The 16486-nt window shown below is 45.6% G+C and overlaps 1 protein-coding gene and 1 long non-coding RNA gene across 3 annotated transcripts in view; one reads left to right on the plus strand and one right to left on the minus strand.

The window, feature by feature from the left end:
* The window catches only part of CLIC5 (chloride intracellular channel 5), a 74315-nt gene that overhangs the window by 18937 nt on the left and 38892 nt on the right, over positions 1–16486 (minus strand). For both annotated transcript variants that reach the window (XM_082215806.1, XM_082215807.1), the window contains exons 3-4: positions 15903–16028; positions 13686–13792 (exon numbers count right to left, since the gene is read on the minus strand). In XM_082215806.1, coding sequence (XP_082071932.1) covers positions 13686–13792; positions 15903–16028 — 233 coding nt within the window. The remainder of the gene's footprint in view (positions 1–13685; positions 13793–15902; positions 16029–16486) is intronic.
* On the plus strand, positions 9361–12515 carry LOC309528440. The gene is made up of 3 exons (XR_014217746.1): positions 9361–9812; positions 11280–11510; positions 12075–12515. It is a non-coding gene; the product is annotated as an uncharacterized lncRNA (long non-coding RNA).

A 16486-nucleotide genomic window follows, 5' to 3' on the forward strand; every position in this document is an offset into this window, starting at 1 on the left:
AAACAGCAGTGTTTTTATGACGGCAACACTATTCCGGGAACTAGATACCAAGCCTCCAATTATATTAACTGCATCTTGCACAGCTATTCAGACATCTGCATAAGACAGGTGCATATCCCCCCCCCCAAATCACGCAGGATAGAGCAGTGCATCCCTGCCACTGAACCTTGGGCCACTTTAGGGGGGGAGCAGCAGCACCCAGGGCCCCACAGTCTGCCCAAGGACTCTCTCCCTTGCTTGCCTGCCCCCCTAGTTTTGCCATAGCCTTTTTTTGGGGGGGGAGAGGGAAGGCTGGAGGACTTGTTAAAGGAAATTGGACATAAAAGGGGAACATTTATGAGAGAGAGGGGGGGGATGGGATAAGAAAGGGACGCTGTTATGGGAGGAAGAAATGAAACAAACTGGCAGTGTGGGAGCAGTGGTATAGAAATGTCCGATCTGGCTATGGTGAGGCAATACAACTTAATTGCATCTTATTTGGACTGTAACACACTCTGTGTGAATGTCTGAAGAATGTCCAGAAATTTCAGAACGCTGCCACCATCAACTGCCTGGGACGGTCTTAGGACGCGCCTGACTCCAGCACGGCAGCCTTCCTACCCATCTGTTTCTAGGTACAATCCAAATAACTAGGTATAACCTTCAAAGCCCCAAATGGCTTGGGAGCAGGTTCCCTGAAAGACCGCATTCCGTCCTATGAGCCCAGTTTGAGGATCTTCAGGACTTCTCGGTGGCCAGGGAGGCCTCTCTTTTCAGCCTGAAGACCTTCCAGAAGCAGCCCAAGGTGTTTTTGTTCCGACGGGCCTTGAGCCTGATCCATTCTTTTATTTTCTATTCCACCCTTTCCTCAGGGCAGCGTGCACAATAGAGGCCGACCCGTACAATTCATTTTATCTTCGCAATAACCTTGTGAGGTCGGAGAGGGTGAGAGAGAATAACTGGCCCAAAGCTACTCATTGCCTTGAGGGTCTGGACCTCCGTGTTAACCATTTGATGGACAGGGCTGGATAGAAGCATCATGGACCAACAAGAATACCTTTCCAGGCAATGACCCAACAATTCTTGAGAACAGAAGCCACTTTTCAAACAAATGAGGGTGAGTTCTTCTGCCTCCGTTGTGTAACTCCTTACTAGTTATGAGGGAAAGTAGTTCATGCAGCCACATATGGGAATGGCTGAAGCCTTCCTGACAACGCTCCAGAGCTCTCTTTTTCCCTAAGGCAAGCAGACCTCCTTTCAGGCTGCAATATGAAGCCACCCCAAAATGACCTCTGTAAACCTGCAAGCTGCTTAATTGTCACGCGGAGGCATGTTTAACAAACTATGACCTGTGTACAAAATGAATCGTGACTGCTGCTACCTTTGGCCACTGATTGATGCCTTTTCTTTTTACTGCTCTTTTCCACCCACACAAGATTTATCCCATAACACACACAAATGAATTGGATGAAATATGCAATGAGTGAAAAGGGGAAACTGTACATAAATATTCAGTCTCACACAAACAATCTGAGATTTATTTTTCCTTAGAACACACACACACCACCTTTCTTGATCACTTCCAGATTCATAGAGTATTGCATGAGGTCTATTGCATTTTTCTGGTTTCTTCCCACTACTTTGGAACAGAAAATTAAGGTAAAATACAACAAAATCAAACCATTCCGCTTCATTAGGCAGTCTGATTTAAAGACCACATCTTAGTTAAACTTCACATAATCTGGACAAGTAATACCCTAATGCAAATTTCAACCCCCTTAGTTTTCTTTATGAATTCATCTTCAGCAAGTAAACTGCTCATCTAGATATTGTTTTTGCCCTGGGGCAGGTTTTGTACCCTTGGCTAATCTTGCTTTGGATGGCAGCTTCAGGAGTCTCTGTGCTGAAGCCGTGCAGATCTCGAGTGGAGACCATGAGAAGTCAGCTTGAGAAGTAAGTTGGCACCAGCACCCAGCAGAAAGCGCTTCTGTTACGGAGCACATGTGCACAGACACACCTTGATTTACTTGGGGGTTTCTTCCCCTCTTTCCACTCCTCAACCGAGTAATCCGTACATATAAATATAACTGAGATCTAAGACCCACCTAGTCCAGCGCTCGCCTCAGAATGGCAACCAGGAAAAGTATACCTGGAGAGAGGCTCCTTGTGATCACTTTCAATGGTTATTTTAATTGTTATTGCTGTTGTAAGTTTTTAACCTTTTATTTTTTACTTTGTAAGTCACACTGAGCCTTTTGAGTATAGGGCAACATATAAATAAAGTTGTAATAATAAAATATAACAATTGCTCCTTACAAACTGCTCTGAAATTTATTTTCCTCCTTGCATGCAGGTAGAATTGAATCAAATAATTATAATTTTTAAACATTAAATCATCTGATATTTTTCTAGAAAAAGAGGTGCCAAAACTCACCATGAACCCTTGTTCTCTTATAATGACAATGGCACCCAACTGAGTTCCAGCTGGAGAAAAAAAGCCCTTATTAAATCAGACATGAAAAGATACTTCCATTAGAGGTATTTATCAAATTCTTAAAAGTTTCCATGTAGGTAATATAATTGTGGGTGAAATTACTGAGATCCTAAAATGTGCAGGGTGAAGCAATATCTGGGATACAATTTATAGACTTTTAGGACCAAATTGATGTAACGGTCCCATTTGCTTAACCTTAGTTTGGCTGACCCACATATAAAGCAGGTGGAGGTACATTATTATACAGGGTAGCTAAAGCACATGCAGGTAGGGGAAGCTGAACCCTCCCACTACTACAGTGGTGCCCCGCAAGACGAATGCCTCGTAAGACGGAAAACCCGCTAGACGAAAGGGTTTTCCGTTTTCCGATGCTCTTCGCAAGATGAATTTCCCTATGGGCTTGCTTCGCAAAACGAAAACGTCTTGCGAGTCTTGCGATTTTTTTCGCTAACCCCCCCTTTTTCTAAGCCGCTAAGCCGCTAATAGCCTTTTAGCCGCTAAGCCTTTAATAGCCGCTAAACCGCTAATAGCGCTAAGCCGCTAATAGGGTTGCTTCGCAAGACGAAAAAACCGCTAGACGAAGAGACTCGCGGAATGGATTATTTTCGTCTTGCGAGGCGAAATTTTGCAAGACGAGTATTTACCTGTCTGAAGCAGACACCCCCACCTGCCCTACCTCCATCCATTCCCCTAGTCTAGCACACTTCCTCTACTGGCTCATCTGAAGCAGAAAAAGTACTCTGAGGAACAAATAGAAAAGCAAGGACAAACCTAGACAGCATCTTAAAAAGCAGAGACATCACCTTGCCGACAAAGGTCCGTATAGTTCAAGCTCTGGTTTTCCCAGTAGTGATGTATGGAAGTGAGAGCTGGACCATAAAGAAGGCTGATCACTGAAGGATAGATGCTTTTGAATTATGGTGCTGGAGGAGACTTTTGAGAGTCCCATGAACTGCAAGAAGATCAAACCTCTCCATTCTTAAGGAAATCAGCCCTGAGTGCTCACTGGAAGGACAGATCGTGAAGCTGAGACTCCAATACTTTGGCCACCTCATGAGAAGAGAAGACACTCCCTGGAAAAGACCCTGATGTTGGGAAAGATGGAGGGCACAAGGAGAAGGGGGCCGAGATGGTTGGACAGTGTTCTCAAAGCTACCAGCATGAGTTTGACTAAACTGTGGGAGGCAGTGGAAGACAGGGGTGCCTGGCGTGCTCTGGTCCATGGGGTCACAAAGAGTCGGACACGACTAAACGACTAAACAACAACAAAACCATGAGTAGAAAAGGACTTTATACCCCACATTCAAGCACAGCCCCCTCATGGAAGCCCCACTTCAAACAAGCAGTGCCTTCCTTGTACCAGTGCCTTGCTTGTACCGTGTTCGTGTGAGGACTGCCACTGGGCCAGAAACTGGGCCAGAAACAGAGGGGAACAAGTGAGTGAAGCATCTCGTGCAAATCTTTGAATTTCTCTAGCAGCCACATGCTCAGGCCCAGAAAGCGCTGCTGCTTCTTTTCTGGAAAGAAACTGTGCTTAGTAGATAAGGCCCTTTATCTGCCTCCTTTAAAAATGTCTTTACACCACATACCGACTGCTAATGCTGCAAGAGAAAAATCAAGACCTAAATGTAAAGCCACATTTTATAAATGAAAGATGATCATTACAGCATTCCAAATTAAGCTGCTGTGTGTTTACACAGACTGTGCAGTGCAATTTAAATGATCAAAGAGCAGCGGGAGATACCTCAAAAACCAGGCATCCCAAAGTAATTTCAGATTTTTACTAAACGTGTTAGGCCATGGCCACAGGAAAATGGAATATCTTCTAGTGTGCTTGGCCTGGACTACAGTGCCCCCTGGAGTTCTAGAGAACAATTAACAATTTGCAAAAAGAAGGTCCCATTGGTTTCATCTTCTTATATTCTATTTTATGCTTATGTACAAACTGATAAAGAATCCATTTCTGATAAAGGAAACTCCATATTTTAGCGGGTGGCTTTGCTGTTGCTGCATTCCCCATGCCAGAAAACTACCACATTTGACACATGGGGAGCATCCTGTCACTGGGATCATGTCACACGCTAGCTTACGATTTTTGATGACACATTACTAGATACAAGACACATTTTGTGTACACACTGAAGAAGAATGCAACTGCAAAAAGAACAAAAGTCAAATGTATGTGCAAGGTCTTACAAAGATTCAGCAGTTACCGGAATGTATTTCTTAATATTCCTCATGACGACACAAGATTCTCTTCTTTCATAGAATCATAGAATCATAGAATCATAGAGTTGGAAGAGACCACAAGGGCCATCGAGTCCAACCCCCTGCCAAGCAGGAAACACCATCAGAGCACTCCTGACATATGGTTGTCAAGCCTCTGCTTAAAGACCTCCAAAGTAGGAGACTCCACCACACTCCTTGGCAGCAAATTCCACTGTCGAACAGCTCTTACTGTCAGGAAGTTCTTCCGAATGTTTAGGTGGAATCTTCTTTCTTGTAGTTTGGATCCATTGCTCCGTGTCCGCTTCTCTGGAGCAGCAGAAAACAACCTTTCTCCCTCCTCTATGTGACATCCTTTTATATATTTGAACATGGCTATCATATCACCCCTTAACCTCCTCTTCTCCAGGCTAAACATGCCCAGCTCCCTTAGCCGTTCCTCATAAGGCATCGTTTCCAGGCCTTTGACCATTTTGGTTGCCCTCCTCTGGACACGTTCCAGTTTGTCAGTGTCCTTCTTGAATTGTGGTGCCCAGAACTGGACACAGTACTCCAGGTGTGGTCTGACCAGAGCAGAATACAGTGGCATTATTACTTCCCTTGATCTAGATGCTATACTCCTATTGATGCAGCCCAGAATTGCATTGGCTTTTTTAGCTGCCGCGTCACACTGTTGGCTCATGTCAAGTTTGTGGTCAACCAAGACCCCTAGATCCTTTTCACATGTACTGCTCTCAAGCCAGGTGTCACCCATCTTGTATTTGTGCCTCTCATTTTTTTTGCCCAAGTGCAATACTTTACATTTCTCCCTGTTAAAATTCATCTTGTTTGTTTTGGCCCAGTTCTCTAATCTGTCAAGGTCGTTTTGAAGTGTGATCCTGTCCTCTGGGGTGTTAGCCACCCCTCCCAGTTTGGTGTCATCTGCAAATTTGATCAGGATGCCCTTGAGTCCATCATCCAAGTCGTTGATAAAGATGTTGAATAAGACCGGGCCCAAGACAGAACCCTGTGGCACCCCACTAGTCACTCTTCTCCAGGATGAAGAGGAACCATTGATGAGCACCCTTTGGGTTCGGGCAGTCAGCCAGTTACAAATCCACTGAGTGGTAGCATAGTCAAGACCGCATTTTACTAGCTTCTTTACAAGAATATCATGGGGCACCTTGTCAAATGCCTTGCTGAAATCAAGGTAGGCTACATCCACTGCGTTCCCTTCATCTACCAGGCTTGTAATTCTGTCAAAAAACGAGATCAGGTTAGTCTAACATGACTTATTTTTCAGAAATCCATGCTGACTATTGGTGATCACAGCATTCCTTTCTAGGTGCTCACAGACTGTTTGCTTAATGATCTGCTCCAGAATCTTCCCTGCTATTGATGTCAGACTGACTGGGCGGTAATTATTTGGGTCCTCTCTTTTCCCCTTTTTGAAAATAGGGACAACATTTGCCCTCCTCCAGTCTGCCGGGACTTCGCCTGTTCTCCAGGAATTCTCAAAGATGACTGCCAGTGGTTCTGAGATCACATCTGCCAGTTCTTTTAATACTCTTGGATGCAGTTCATCTGGCCCTGGAGACTTGAATACATCTAAACTAGCCAAATATTCTTGTACTATCTCCTTAGTTATTCTGGGCTGTGTTTCCTTTGCTGAATCATTTGCTCCAAATTCTTCAGGTCGGGCATTGTTTTCTTTATCGGAGAAGACTGAGGCAAAGAAGGCATTGAGGAGTTCAGCCCTTTCTGTGTCCCCTGTTTGCATTTCACCATCTTCTCCTCTGAGTGACCCCACTGTTTCTTTGTTCTTCCTTTTGCTACGAACATACCCATAAAAGCCTTTTTTGTTGCTTTTAACCTCTCTAGCAAGCCTGAGTTCATTCTGTGCTTTAGCTTTTCTGACTTTGTGTCTACACGTGCTGGCTATTTGTTTGAATTCCTCTTTGGTGGTTTCCCCCCTTTTCCATTTTTTGTACACATCCTTTTTTAATCTTAATTCAGTTAAAAGTTCTTTAGATAGCCACCCTGGCTTCTTTAGGCACCTTCCACGTTTCCGTCTCATTGGTATTGCCTGTCGTTGTGCTTTTACTAGCTCCCTCTTAACAAACTCCCAGCCATCATGAACTCCCTTTCCTTTTAGTATTGCTGTCCATGGGATCTCACCCAGCACTTCCCTAAGTTTTATGAAGTCGGCTTTCTTAAAGTCAAGAAATTGAGTCCTAGTATGCTTGGCTGCTCCTTTCCGCTGTATAGTAAACTTCAGAAGAGCATGATCACTCGCGCCTAATGATCCTTCCACTTCTACCCACTAACCAGGTCATCAACATTGGTTAGGACCAGATCTAAAATGGCTGTTCCTCTTGTTGCTTCTCCCACTTTCTGGACAATGAAGTTGTCTGCAAGGCCAGTGAGGAATCTGTTTGACCTTATGCTCTTGGCTGAGTTTGACGTCCAACAAATATCCGGGTAATTGAAGTCCCCCATTACTACTATCTCCCTTCCTTTTGCATGCTTGGCCATCTGTTCCAGGAAGGCATCATCTATGTCCTCCGTTTGGCTTGGGGATCTATAGTAAACTCCCACAATGAGGTCTCTGTTATTCTTCTCTCCCTTAATTTTGACCCAAATGCTCTCACTTTGGCTTTGAGGTTCTAAATCTTGGATCTCTTCACAGGTATACACATCCCTGACATATAACGCCACTCCTCCTCCTTTCTTGTCTGGTCTGTTTCTCTGAAATAGATTGTATCCCCCCATTATTACATTCCAATCGTGGGACTTATCCCACCAGGTTTCAGTGATGCCTATTATGTCATATTTAGTTTGCTGTACCAAGAGCTCAAGCTCATCTTGTTTATTTCCCATGCTTTGCGCATTAGTGTAGAGACATTGAAGTCCATTAATCATTCCCCCGTGTCTCTTATTTAAGGATTTTTTCCTCCCACCACTAGGTCCGCGTGCTGTTTTCTCCATTTGGTCTATGACATTTGGATGATCATCTTCATTAATTGATAGACTCCTACCTTCAGGAGCACTGTCTCCCTCCCCCACATTAGTCAGTTTAAAGCCCTCCTGATGAGGTTTCTGAGATTTTTGGCAAAAACATTTCTCCCAACCGTTGTGAGGTGCAGCCCATCACTTGCCAGAAGTCCATCTTCAAGAAACTGCAGTCCGTGATCTAAGAATCCAAACCGTTCCTGTTTACACCATTTGCGAAGCCAGCTGTTCACTTCCACTATTTTCCCCTCTCTCCCTGGGCCACGTCGTTCAACTGGGAGGACAGACGAGATGACAATTTGTGCATTTAGTTGCTTCAATTTCCTGCCGAGAGCCTCGTAGTCTCTTTTGATCTTCTGGAGGCTATTGCTTGCAGTGTCATTGGTTCCCACATGAACCAAGAGGAAGGGGTATTCGTCAGTGGGTTTTATGATTCCTTGCAGTCGTTCAGTTACATCTTGGATCTTAGCCCCGGGGAGACAGCACACTTCCCGAGACATCTTGTCAGGCCCACAGATCACTGCTTCTGTTCCCCTCAGTAGGGAATCCCCTATCACCACTACACGCCTCCTCTTGGGTTTGGTCGGGGTTCTTCCGTGAGCTGTCCGTTCCAAGGTCACCTGCACATTCCCTGAGGACTGACTTTGCTGCTCGTCTTCATATACCTGATCGACTGTAATGAGGGAGAGTTCCTCAAATGGAGTCTGCTCTTCGTCTTCCATGCTAGGGGAGAGGACCTCAAAGCGATTGTGTATTTCTAAACAATCAGAGTGAACCCTGGGCCTCCTACTTCTTTGAGTCACGTTTCTCCATATATCTGGCTCCTGTGTTGGTGAACAAGCCTCCTTCTCAGGGGAGTCCCCTGTCTCCTGCTTGGTGGGGACGGTGTGCTCTGTTGCTTCCAAGAAGAGCTCCAGCTCTCTAATTCTTTGGAGCGTAGCTACACGTTCCTCCAGTTGCTGGACTTTGTCTTTTAAAAGGGCAATCAACATGCAATTGCTGCAGGTAAAGCTGCCTGCAACCTTTGGCAAGATGGCAAACATTGCGCAGGAATCGCAGGCGACTGCAGCTGTTCCCTCCCCTTCCATCATGAGATCGTGTTGTTGGGGGTGGCTACAGAGGTCCTCCATCATAAAAAGCTTGAAGACAGCTTTTATCACTTACTTTTTTAACCACCACTGATATCTCTATAAATTGCTTTTGATTTGTACTGGAATAAAACAGAAAAAAGTACATGAGCGAGACCCAAAACCAAAACGCTCCATTGCCCCCTGGAGAGTCACGACCAGTCGGCCTTGACCATGCTGCGCTGGAGGGGGCACACACACACATACAGTCAGGGCTTGACCCCCACGTCTGCTGACCCACGCTTTCTAGGTACAGGTCCAAGTGGTTTCCCTCTTGCCTGGCTCTTTTCTCAGGGAAAACCAGCTCTTCAACTCTTAATTGGAGCAAAGGGTAGTCCACAGAAAAAACGAATTGCTGTTTGCTCCGGCTGAGCACCAAAGAACCGTTTTCTTCCAGCGGGAGAGCAGAGGGATGAGAGAAAATATGGATCAGCTCTCAGACCACAAACCAAAAGACAGGCACAAAAAGTATGGGATGGGCAGCCAGCACCATTGTACTTTAAAAGCTTAAATATATATATCACAGTACATTTCTGGAAACTAGGCCTGATATGTTTTCTTGCCTTTTTCTCTATGTCTTTTAACAGAAGCCTGAAACACAAATTAAGCAGATCTGCCATGGAGACAAGGCCAACACACCTACCATCCGTGGCACACCCCAAAAACCGTTTGGCTGCTTTGAGCATTTGGCAGGGATGGTGAAGAAGTCCCAATGGCCTGCGTACCTTTTCCAGTCCCTTTCCTTCCCAGGCAACAAAACCTTCTTCCTGTGCAGACATGTAGTCAGCACCAGGGAGGGCTAGAAAGACACCCAAGAGGTCCTGTGGGACCTGCCCTTAGAAATGACATTCCTGAGGGGGCCCCATCAATACGGGTTACTGCCATCTTGGGATTGTGGCATGTCCAGTTTTTCCTGCCTCCCAATTCAATTCTGTCCACTAGGAAGAAATGGCTTCACCTAAATACAGGCCCTGACTGACAAGCCAGTTGAAATGGTACGGAAAGGGTGACTGAGGAAGGGTAGACCCACTTGAGCCAGATCCAGACTGAAAGCAGTCAAGACCCAAATCGAAATGGGGTGAAGATTTGTGAATGGCATCAATGAGGGGCAGGCGTGGGGAGCTCGGATTCTAAACTTTCTGCATTCAAAGTTTGCCCCATCATGACAGGCCGGTTTCCTCTGTTAATTTCTCCACATCGGCCTGTTTTCAAAATCCCAGAGGCAGGGCTAAGCTGACAACCCAACTGGAAACACTTGTTACCTCGGGTTACACACGCTTCAGGTTACAGACTCCGCTAACCCAGAATTAGAACTTTGCTTCAGGATGAGAACAGAAAATGCATGGCGGCAGTGGGAGGCCCCATTAGCTAAAGTGGTGCTTCAGGTTAAGAACAGTTTCAGGTTAAGTACGGACCTCCGGAACAAATTAAGTTCTTAACCCGAGGTACCACTGTACTTTTCTTGTCATTAGTTTTGCTTCATATCTTGTTTTCAGCCATTTAACGGGGGGGGGGGGAGTACCGATCCTTTACGTCTTTCAAAGCAAGGTGAAAGATCCAGCCACGGAAAGGTAGCAGCTGGGATGGAGATGCAGCGCTGTGGTCCCTCTTTGGGCCCGTCCTGCCTGCCCTCTCTCCTCTATTCCCTTCACCTTGGATTTGGCAGGATCAGTGCTGGCCAAGTCCTTATTTGACTAGCAGCCTCCAGGCACAGCGTTAATTACCATGCTTGACAGACAGTGACAACTTCTGCCTCTGAATAAATCCTCAGTTTCCCACAGAATCCTCAGAAACATGAAACAACAAAATCCCTGAAAAATATTTGAGAAAAATTTGTTTGTATTTCAATTACCCACTTTTGAAAAGTGAATAGAATTCCTTTTTGCAAAGCCTGAAATCAAATCCCTTGTAACTTTAAACCTTTTCCTTAAATAATAAACCACCAGGTTCTGACCATCTTCAAGTGCACATCTGCTTCCTAGTCAGGTTCCCATGTCTAAGCTCTGTCCTGTGCTGCGCAGTTCTTCCCATCACAGTGACGGGAGAAGCTGTACTTGAGAGAATTCTCCGTGCAATGCACTGTAACTCTTCAATGCAAAGGTTTCCGCTTCAGGTCTAGCTAGACCTGTTAACTCTACCTTCCAAGTAATACAAATTCTTTCAGAAATTGGTGGTTGCTTGATAAAGGAAAGAGCACACTTAAAACGCACACAACAAGCACTGTAAATCACCACTTGCCTTCCTGCAAATGTGCCAACGTCAGTACTGCTAAGCTAGAGTCAAACTGATGTAGGTATTCCTGGGAATCGTATCCAACAGAGACTTCTGGCAGCATACTCTTTGCTATATATAGCCAATAGGCATTTCCCGCCTCTCTTACCTAACCACATGATGCAGAAACGGGGAGGGGGGAGGGGGTTAATCATATGTAAATTAATGATATAATGTTCTTTTATTTTTAGGGCCTTGATCTGAATCCAGGCCACACCAGTGGATTCCTCTGGGCAGACAGCTGGAAATTCCACAGAATGAAATCGATGCTGGTGGTCTCACAGCTCAGCGAAGAGCAGAACATTGGAACACCTTAATGAAGGTGGCCACCAACACGGGGCACCATTAAATATTCAATTCAGTACAAATTAAAAAAACAACAACCCTCATATGAAACCAAAGGGCTCATTCTCTCAGTCAAGGTGAGTACAATTTTAGGAAAGATTAGTCAGCTGCAAACAGCTAGTTACTCTCTACACCATCTCCTTCAGCAGCAAATAAACAGCCGGGGGTGTGTGTGGGGGAAGCACCTGAGTACTCAGCTGATCATTGGCACATAAATGCCTGCTTTTACCTGCATCTCCTGTGCAGTTGTCAGAAATCAGTTGGATTCTTTGCATTTGCCATTTTGGACTAGGGGGATCAGGTATACTGAGGATATCAAATGGCACTAATTTCTGATTAACAAGCTGCTTTTCTAAGGAAGAAGCAGACGTTAGATGGGGCAAGGCCCTAATCCAGGGGTCAGCAAACTTTGTGGGCTGGCAAGTGATAGGCCAGGACATCACACCCTCAGAGAACTAGATTGGTCTCGGTCCATGTCATGTAATAAAGAGTCAACCTTCAATAGCCCAGAACCTGCAGAGAAGCCTGCATAACTCCTGTGAAATGGACACAACCTCATTACATGTATTAGCAGTTTAGTGCCGTTTTTATTGCCCATGGCTTCCTGTAACGCATCCCAAGTCTTTTATTTCATTTTGCAGGGGTCGCTGAGAAACCTGCTGGCAATCTCTTTCCTTCTTTCCAGAGCTACAGTTCCCATGGTTCCCAGGGGAGAGGAAATACCCGTTAAGTCAATTTTAGTCTGTGTGTAGATATGCCTCCATCAGATAGGAATTCAAAGAGCTGATTTTAGGAAACGGATGTCAAGATCCTTCTCATTTGTATCTTCTCTGTGTTCTTTGTTCTTGTATCAGATGTGAGGAAATCAAATTCTAGCTATGTCAACCACAGTACTAGGACTTTGCAGGAAAAAGTCGAAGCGTAGAGTCACGCTACGTGCTGAGATGGGACGTGGCGAAGATCACGCCTCGAGGAAAGCCTGTTATTAAAATGATTTGGGTGATGTTGGGGGTAGAAGGAATCAAGTTGGCTGTAATTGAACTGGCATGAAATAATAAATATGCACACTTTCTTCAAACACAGCTTGCCACATCCTGAGAATCTGGAATCAATTCCTTCTCTTTCAAGATGCTTAAAAGTTGTGGAACTTTGATATGGAAGAAATGTGTTTGCTTCTGGGCTTACAGCCCCAACCAGCCTGCTGCAAACCTTTCATATGTTCAAGGCAGGAAAGCTAGCCAAACAAATGGGAGAAAAGGTCCAAAAGCGCAGGGGGTGGTGATATAAATTACTATTCAGGTAAAGTGAGCAAAAGACATTTGCCACTGCCATATATATATAACCTGCCCAGAATACGAAGGAGAGAGGAAGGGCTGGAACTCAGTGCATGTGGAAGGTTCCAGGTTCAATCTCAGGTATCTCCAGGTAGGGATGGAAACATCCCCTGCCCCAAACACTGGAGTGGAGTCGCCAGTGAGTGTGGTTGGTTGTATATTTCAGGTTCTAGACCACCGCAATAAAGCAAATATGGCTATAAAGCGCATCACATAAATGGTTTTCGTTTCCCTGTGGATATAAAAGTCACTATACTGCAGACTATTAAACCAGGCCTCCTCTGGCTCCTGCCCTGGCCAGCGCCACTCCTGTGGCCAGGGGAGGGGTGGGGCTTCCTTTCCCTGCAAGCAGCCAGGCTGCCACCAGCTGCATCCTCCTCCTCGTAAGGAGCAATAAGATGAGGTATCTAAGGAAACAAGCCTTTTCTAAGTTCAAAAAACAACAAGCATTAATGAGCTAGGTGGGCCAGGGTTCTGAGGCAGTTCCCTGTGTACCTGTGAGGTGTGTGTGATGCATGTCTTCTACAGTTCACAACCTTCTTCTGAATATTCCTTTAATGCCCAAGGTGGGGAACCTGTGGCCTCCAACTCCTGTTGGACTCCAGATCCCATCACTCCTGACATGAGTAGCACTAGGAAAGGGTGCAAGTCATAGCCCAGCAGCACCTGGGGGCCACACTCTCCCCATCCCTGATCTGTACATTTCATAGTGGCCAGCAGAGAGCAATACAACCCTCCTCCCAAACAAACGTATCTGCAGACGTGACTCAAGTGGTCTATGCCTCTGTCAGCTACACTTCTGATTAGGGACCCGGTGAGACAGTCTTTAACCCTTTCCCCTGTAGAGTGCTCCCATTCCCATCACCCACAAAGGATGGGGATGTACTGGAAGAGTAGCCTCACCACCCACAAACTTACTCGCATTGTCCTGCTGCTTTGTGTTTTTGATAAACGCAGAGAATTTGGAGAAGATATCTATGCCTGCAGCATTTGATTCACGGTGCTTGGCAGCTAGCTTGGGATACCTGCGAAAACAGAAGAGTGGTTTTAAAAAGGAGGCCTCTGCAGAAATTTAAAAGCAAAGAAATTGCACACAAATACCACAAAAAGGCATATGTTGCTTACTTCTAGTGCTATTCTTGCAGATCAAGTACTGCTTTTAAAACTGTCTCTTATCTCAGCATGTCAGCCTCTCAGGACCCTAACTGAATACTGCTACCACTGTGGGGAGCCAAGAATTTTAAAAAGTTACACAATGATGGTTTTATGACAAGGTTAATTGTACCGGGGCTTAATGTGAAAGGAACCGAGAAACAGCATCCTTAAATCAGAACTAGTCATATGTTTTCAAAAGATGCAGAGGCGTTTGGCAGCAGCAGCTGCTTCTCTTCACTGTGTGAATGGTGGCCTTTGGAGAAAACCATTCCAGGATATAATGGCACATATAAAGAGGTACTTGGCAAAAAGGAGTCTATACGGAGCTGAAATGCAACAATGAATCCGTGCAGGCTGTTGAAAAGGGTATTGTGCTTCTTGGAAAGGTTTCTGTTTTCTGTGAGTCGGGACCTCAAGGGGTCCGTCCAATCAAAATGCCTTCCTCCAGCAATAATGAAACACCACGGCCGTGTAACAGCCCTGGGCAACCCGTGACCCTGAAGCAGAAAGCTGCTTACCAGCCTCAGCGCCAGGGCTGGGCACAACCCCCTCGGCTACCACCACTTCCACCCTGTAGCAATGGGCAAGGAGACCTTCTGTGAGCTGGCAAAGGGGGCCCGCAAAGACCACAGCACCGTCGGGCAGGGGGTTGCTTACCAGGCTGCCTCCCCACAGGCACACGCCTCTTTCACTTTAAACAACAGCAAGCTGCTCTGCTCAGTAGCAGGCCATTAAGGTTGGTGCTGGGACTGATGCTATATTTACAGTGGTACCTCGGGTTACAGACGCTTCAGGTTACAGACTCCGCTAACCCAGAAATAGTACCTCGGGTTAAGAACTTTGCTTCAGGATGAGAACAGAAATTGTGCCGCGGCGGCAGCAGGAGGCCCCATTAGCTAAAGTGGTACCTCAGGTTAGGAACAGTTTCAGGTTAAGAAGGGACCTACAGAACGAATTAAGTACTTAACCCGAGGTACTACTGTATATGGCACGGTTCCCAGACATGCTGTACCAAAAAGAAGATGGCTGTCTCCCTGGCTATTTTAAAAAACAATTTTAAAAGTGACTGGCAGCCAGCTGCAGAGAACAGCGCCTTCTCTACACTTATTTTTTTTCCTTATGGGTGAGGAGGAAGGCCACCCAGCCCCCTCGTCAAATTGTAACCACCCCCCAAGCAGAACGTTCTCCCCCTGCCTTGCAACCTCCCCACACATCCATTGTCCTCCACCCCCCTTTATGGGAGGTTTTAGCCAGCCCATCAGAACCTCTGCACGTTTGGGTCTGCCCTACCTTGAAACAACAACCCCGGAGGGAGGCGTCAAGGACCTGACAAACCTCAACACAATGCTGGCAAGCTGGGTTCAGTTTAGTGGATCACATGTTGGGCAAACCTGCTACAGAAGGCGAGGCCATCCCATAGTATTCCCTCCTCTTGTTACACTGCATTCAAAGCGGGGCAGGCAGGGAGTCCTGCAACCCAGAGTCATACAAATTATATTTACAGGTACAAGGATTTAGTACAGGCTTCCTCAACCTCAGCCCTCCAGATGTTTTTGGCCTACAACTCCCATGATCCCTAGCTAGCAGGACCAGTGGTCAGGGATGCTGGGATTGTAGTCTCAAAACATCTGGAGGGCCAAGGTTGTGGAAGCCTGATTTAGTACAACAACTTAAGTGCTGCATTTAAGAAGTTATATTTTGTGGGATGGGAAATGGGGAGAGAGGAAAGAACAAATTGTGGCCTATACAAGGGGGGGGGGTCATGAAATCAGGTCCCATGGTTAAAAGTCCTTAGCTCATGCTCAAATTAGTACCAGAGGAGGAGGAGAGGCAAGTTTTAGAAATATGTATTTTTCTAGGTTGACTAGCTAAGAGGCAAGCAGGCTCATTGTAACACAAAGCAGATATCAATTTGCCCTTTACTTTTACCCATTTCATGTGGTACCTAAGCCATAATTCTAAAAAAGTCTTATTTTTTACTTTGGAGGAGAAAGCGTTTCCTCCAAAAATTCTTCAATTTTGTTGATATCTGTCTTGACTTCCCCATTGAATGTCAGGAATGGTGGGTGGCTCCCAGGAGCTAAATTATGTAAATCAGCTGGCTTTCTGTGGAAACAAAAAGAAAGTTCAAGAAATTACTAATCATATATGCCATGGAAGTCCCATTGGTTTTGTACTACTGAGAAAATCAGCCCTTTGCTTTTTAAGCTACATATAGGATATACAGGCCTCTCTCCATTTATGCAAGGGTTGTACGCCAAGGCAAACACAGGGCCTGCATCGGTGGTTGCTCATGTGCAAATGGGGAGTTGCCTGTACTTAAAGAGTGCAGAATAATAAGCAAAGTAGGAATCGCTGTCTGTATGAGAAATATTAAAGTTCCCAACAGAAAATCCAAATAAAGTGATCAGAAGGAATATCAAGTTGTTGGGAGAAGTCATCAGGAGCATTCAGGTGAGGTGTCATCAGTATGTGGATGACATTCAACTCTGCTTCTCTGTTCCATCTGAGGTGAGAGAAGAAAGGGGTCCTGCTCTAGGTGGGGTTGCACTCCCCTTGAAGGA

The sequence above is a fragment of the Podarcis vaucheri genome, assembly GCF_965113315.1.
Source record: "Podarcis vaucheri genome assembly, chromosome: 3".
NCBI classification, from domain to species: domain Eukaryota; kingdom Metazoa; phylum Chordata; class Lepidosauria; order Squamata; family Lacertidae; genus Podarcis; species Podarcis vaucheri.